General features: G+C 34.7%; 1 protein-coding gene across 2 annotated transcripts; it reads right to left on the bottom strand.

Annotated features, from left to right (window-relative positions):
• Positions 1 to 877: 877 nt before the first annotated feature.
• Positions 878 to 4,700, bottom strand: LOC107952006 (zinc finger CCCH domain-containing protein 30). 2 transcript variants are annotated; one of them, XM_016887218.2, is made up of 2 exons: positions 4,338 to 4,700; positions 878 to 3,535 (listed from the first exon to the last, which is right to left on the bottom strand). In XM_016887218.2, the coding sequence occupies exon 2, from the start codon at positions 3,422 to 3,424 to the stop codon at positions 1,352 to 1,354; it is 2,073 nt and encodes a 690-aa protein (XP_016742707.1). In that variant the 5' UTR covers positions 3,425 to 3,535; positions 4,338 to 4,700; the 3' UTR covers positions 878 to 1,351. The 2 variants fall into 2 exon arrangements, with proteins under 2 accessions (XP_016742707.1, XP_016742708.1); XM_016887219.2 differs by having other exon boundaries at positions 878 to 3,496; positions 4,338 to 4,653.
• Positions 4,701 to 5,781: the final 1,081 nt, after the last annotated feature.

The following is a 5,781-nucleotide window of genomic DNA, read 5'->3' as shown; positions in this document are numbered from 1 at the left end:
CAGAATTTTTCTATATGACTATGCCCTCAATTTTATGTATAGTATATATAGGACATTGTTTGCAGGTATCAAAAAAGCTTGAACTCCTGACCGCATAGTGATTGTCACTTGGCCCCCCAATTATACTCGAATTCGTGACCACATTATAGCCGCCAACTAGGACTTCACGTTGACTTCGACCCCTAATCGTGTCAAGCATTATTACCTCGAAATTAAATTTCCCCACAATAGGTTTCTAAGGTCATGGTCTTATCCCGCCATGACATATGAAATATATGTTTGTTGAGGCGGGTTATCACATCCTTGACCCCTCAAAACTATCTAAGAATTTCCGCCATTTCAATCAAAAATCTTGAACACTTTCAAAATACCTTAAACCCTAACCCTAAGAGAGAAGAATAGAAAACAAGTCCAACTAAACACGCTTTCCATTTCTTTCTCCTAAAATCAGTCTATTTCTTTAATTAATTTTAAAAACTGGCCAAAAGACCTAATTAATTAAATTTACCTAATTAATTAAATTTATTTTGCCAAATTTTAGTATTATTGTACTATGCATAAATTTCTAAATTTAGTTAATGCTCACTTTGATGATTCTTACTTTCTACAATTTTCGAATTTCAACAATTGTTACTTTTTATATTTTTTAAAATTTTAAAAATTTCACCAAACTTAGTTAAATCCATCTGATTTTTTTAAGTAATAATTAAAAATAAGAAACTAATACAATATTACATATATCATAATATATTTATTATATAAGATTTTAAAAATAATAAAATTTGATAAATGTAACAAGTGTCTTTTAGTCAGATACTGAATTTTCTTATTTCAAAAAATAAAGAGACTAGAAATGATCAATTTAAAATAAAAAAAATAAATATAATACCAGATTAATAATATAATTCAACTGAAAAAAAAATAGTCCTACCAAACTTAGCAGGAGACATATACAGTATCCTTCCGTTTATCGAATAAAGTCGCTCATCATGAAAATAAAAATAAGAATAAAAGGCGAAAAAAGAAAAAAATATAATGACAGCAATAGAAGAATCTAATTTCTTGGAAATATATAAGTAAAAAACACCTAAAATGGGACTAATTTCTTTAAACATAACCTAGATTTTATCCTCTTGACATTTTTTTACTAAGCTTTTTCGTTGTAATAGTAATAAATGGTGAAATATGAAAATTTTCCCATTGTCAACTGATCAACTCCCTTTACCTTCTTCACCTTGTGTTAATGATTAGCTTGCATGTTCACCAACAAAATCCCAGAAAATATAAATGCTACTTACCAAAACCTTGTTTTTCTTGTCGTCTCTACCACGGGGCTCAGTGAAAACTGGCTTCAGTTTTGCAGAGCCACAAGCTGATCAAGCTGCATTTGCTCGAGCCATGCTCCCAACACAGTGTGATCCAGCGGATCAACTTGCGAGTTTGTATTAGAACCCTCACTTTTCGAGGCATTAGACGGAACATCCAAGACCGAAGCCTTCATTTTCTCTTTCATCTCAGTGGGAGATTCCTTAACAAGGGATTGAACCCATGATAAATCGGGCTCATCTCCGTTGCTGAGCTCAAATGAAGCATGATGCTTGCCTAACTCATCTGCATTGACAGCCCAATCGGGCTTCCCATTGGAAGATCCCCATTTTGACCAAGAATTTACTGGGGAAGAAATACTGGCAGGAGAGTCAGAGCCAAGTTCCCTAGAGCTTAGACAGCGAAACTGCTGTTTCTCAAGTTGAGCTAACATTGAAACTCGAGAGCTCATCGGCGAGATAGGTTCCACATTCCGAGGAGACATCCTACCAGATAGAGACACCTGCAATAGCGGATGCTCCTTACTTTTAGGAGAAAAATTTGTATTAATGGGTGATAGCATGCTTGACTGCTGCTGAAATTGATTGAGAACGGCAGATTTATGAGAAGGTGAGAAAACAACTGCTGCCAATGCTTGATCAGAGTACTGGGGTGAAGAGCTCTCGGTGGAAAATAGATCTTCGAGATTTGATGGGGTCAGGGTTTTCAATCGACCAGATCGATTCATAGAATTAGAACTCATAGATGGCTGACTGAGGCTAGATAACTCGTTCACCAGCTGTTGCTGCTGCACACCAAAATCAGGCAGCAGGTTGAAGTCTTCAGCTGGAATGTCTCTAGCATTAAGAGAAGACCGTAGGCGAATCAGTTGAAGATTACTCCCTGGAAGGTGCAGCGCTGGAACATTAGGCTGAGGCCAGGCAACATTAGAATGAGGCATTCCTTTCGCAGATGGTGATATTGGTGATGTGAATGGAGATGGAGACATAACTGATACAGAAGAAGGTGATCCAGGCAGGAGACTCAAGGCAGCAGCAAAATCCATTGCAGTAGCAGCTGAAGTACCTGAACGAGGGGACAGAACAGCAGAACCGGTGGAAACATACAAAGGTCGAAGTTCCTCAGCTGTATGAGCAAAGAAGCAGACTCTCCTTGCACAATTAATACCATCTTTGCACAGCCGGGTTCGGTATTGCGCAGGGTGTAGCCAGCATTCAAAAACACCATGAGCATATTCACATATATCTCCACGCCTGCATGCTCCCTTGTGAAAATCAGGGCAAGGAACGCAACTGTAGTGGAACTTCCTAGGATCCCTTCTTCGAGCATTCTCCCCCGGGTGAACAAACGGACACTCAGTCCAATCATGGGAGTAGGCACGCGAACAAGGCCGCACCTTGAATGAATACATCCTGAACTCATCGGTTGAATAGATGCTGTTCTTGATGTCCGGGAGAGATGGATCCATCGGATATTCTTTCTTCTCCAATGTTGAAATAGGAGCGGCAGTTGACTTCAACTTTGGAAGCGAGTCTGAACAAGAAGGTGAGCCATTATCACGAGAAGGCGATAGAGAACCAGAGTTTGCAACTGCAGTTGACACCCTTAAGTTCTGCTCGATAACAGAACTCTCAGTTGCAAGAAGTTCTTGAAGAGTTAATTTCACAGCTTGAAGCTTCGGAGGAAAACCAATAATATCAACAGGACGATGACCATTTGCATCAACCATATTCGCATCAGCACCAGCTGCTAAAAGCAGTTTCACAACATCAACAGCATTGACGGTCCCACCAGAAGCAGCACAACGAAGGGCTGTGCTTTTTTCGTGTCCACACACACGATTAACATCGGCATCTGATGAAGAAAGGATCAGTTTAATAACACCAATGCTACCATACGTAGCAGCAACCATCAAAGCGGTTCTTTCCTCATGAACTATCTGCTTCGAGCCCTTCCTACGACCATACCACAACCCTACCTCATCAACAACTGAAGGATCGTGTTCAATGGTGCGTTTAAGGCCTTCAACATCATTATTTGCAGCAAGCTCAAGCAAGATTGCAAAAATATCTTCAGTCTCTAAAGTCAAGCGATTCATTTCTACACTAGGATCTGTTATCTCCAAAAGAATTATTCGATCTTGTTGGATTAGACGAGTGGTTTATTGGCTCTGATCCATAGCACATACTTTCATTAGATAAAAATCCAACTGAGATTTAGAAACAATACCCATTAGAATCAACCAGTAGAATAACGAGAACTCCATATGAATGATCAAATATTCCATAAGATACAGAGAAAAAAGAACTGAGAAAAAAAATTAAAAAAAAAAATCATCCTTGGGAGTTTAAGAAAACAACAGTGAAGGCTAAGTCAATGTTTGTCAATGGAAATATCTACATAAAAATTATGGAAATTAAATGTAGAATTAGAGCAAAAGTGAGATTAAGGATTTAAATATCATCAAAGGAGCAAAGAAAAAGAAAAACATACTCCACTAATAATATACAAAGTTTTACTTTGGAATAGATAAAATTACAACCTATTTTCCTACACTTTCGATATAATTGACTTAGAACAAAACATAGGATCTTCCATTTCCTTTCTGAACTTTCAATTAGTTCTTCCCAGTAAACAAAAAATTAAAATTAAGAAAGAGATCAAAAGCACAAACAACAGTGAAATAAATTTGAAAAATAGTTGTAAACAATCACAATATTATGATTGAAGGATCTTGAACCAAATCTTCCCGCGGTCATCACTGACTGAATAATTAAAAAAAAAGAATATGAAAGGAATGCTGTGAGGAAAAAGTAGATAAAAGATCTGATTCTGAGGCAATCAATAGGAAAATTGTTGATAAAAAAGACAGTTGAAAACAAAGACAAAAACAGACAAGCCTCGGGAACAAGATCTATCTTACATGTGATCCTCCACTCATTACATCAAAACAATACAGGAATATTACAACAAAGTTTTTAAGTAAAAAAAAAAACAAAAGAAACCCTTACCAGTTTAATCCATCTCTGAAGCAGGACAGATATACTTTGAGAAAGAAGTGGGTATTTGAGAAATAACTTCAAAAGCGATGAAGGAATTCTGGTCTTTGATTAGATTTATGTGCTTCCAATTTTTTATTTATTTATTTTTGGATGGTTAAGTTAGAAAAATAGAGAGTTCGGAGAAAAGGAGTAGCTGATTTCTTCTTTTTCTTCATCGCATCTGTTCTTCCTATGTTACCGATGTTTTTTCTTTCATGAAAGAGAAACAAAAACTCTAAAGTAATTACCAAATGAAAAAAACTAAGATTTTGAAGAATATATTTATTATTTTAGATAAAATGGCCAATATCAGATAAAAGAGACAGGAAAAGAAAACCGAATGCAAACACTCTGAATTCCCTTTTTAGACCAATCAAATACTGACGTGTGATATTATTACGAAGTTTTAATATAAAAGATAGGGTTAATCTTGTCATTTCGGTAAGCATGAAATTTTTTAATTTTAACATGGCGTGAAACGGTTGGACAACTCTTTGGCAGACAACCTAATTTGTTGTGTAATAGTTTTACCATGTCCTTTGTCAAATTCCTTATGATTTCAACCTAAATTCCCCTTACATGACGTTATATTTTCCAAAAAAAAAAAAAAAGACTGCAACTTTTCTTGCCATAGAACTCGTAGGAAAAGTTGAGTTGGCACTATAATAGTTCGTTTTTAGTAAAATTTAAATTTAATTTTGGAATCATAAATTTGACGAGTCAATAATTATTTTATTATTATTTTAATATTTATAGAATGTTAGTATGGTCATAATAAAATTTCGTTAAGAAATTTTAATGTTTGCATGCTTAATTTAGTAAAAATAACTAAATTGTAAAAAGTGTAAAAGTAGAGTTCTATTAGTTAAATATGTCAAATAGCTATGAAACTTTATAGTGATGGGACCTAGATGATAATTAGACCATTTGATTAGTTAATGGATGTTCATGGCAATTTTTATTGAAATTTTGAATATTTTTAAGGGGTAAAAAGGTAAATGAGTAAATAAAGGATAAGTTAAATAAAACCAAGTTTGACTCATCTTCTTCAAAGCTTCTTTTGATCAAAAATAAAAAACAAAATAGTCATTTTTAGGGTTCCTTGATTTGACAACTACAATTGCTTGCATGTAAGTGATTTTGAGCTTGTTTTTAATGATTTCTATGTTTTTAAATACGTTTTAGCTTAATCTAGCTAGTCCAAGGATCAATTTGTAAAATTGTTAAAGGTTTAGGGATTTTCCATGAATGTTCTTGCATGATTCTTGATGTTTGATGGTAGGTTATGAGTCATTGTTAATAAATAAACAAGTTTTGTAAAGTAATTTTTTATGAAAATAACATTTAGGGACTTATTTGTAAAAATGGTAAAAGTTCATGGTAAAATTATGAAACGATGATTTGTATGGTTTGA

Source organism: Gossypium hirsutum, chromosome A02, assembly GCF_007990345.1.
Source record: "Gossypium hirsutum isolate 1008001.06 chromosome A02, Gossypium_hirsutum_v2.1, whole genome shotgun sequence".
NCBI classification, from domain to species: Eukaryota; Viridiplantae; Streptophyta; class Magnoliopsida; order Malvales; family Malvaceae; genus Gossypium; species Gossypium hirsutum.
This window is presented reverse-complemented; position numbering and strand designations above follow the sequence as displayed.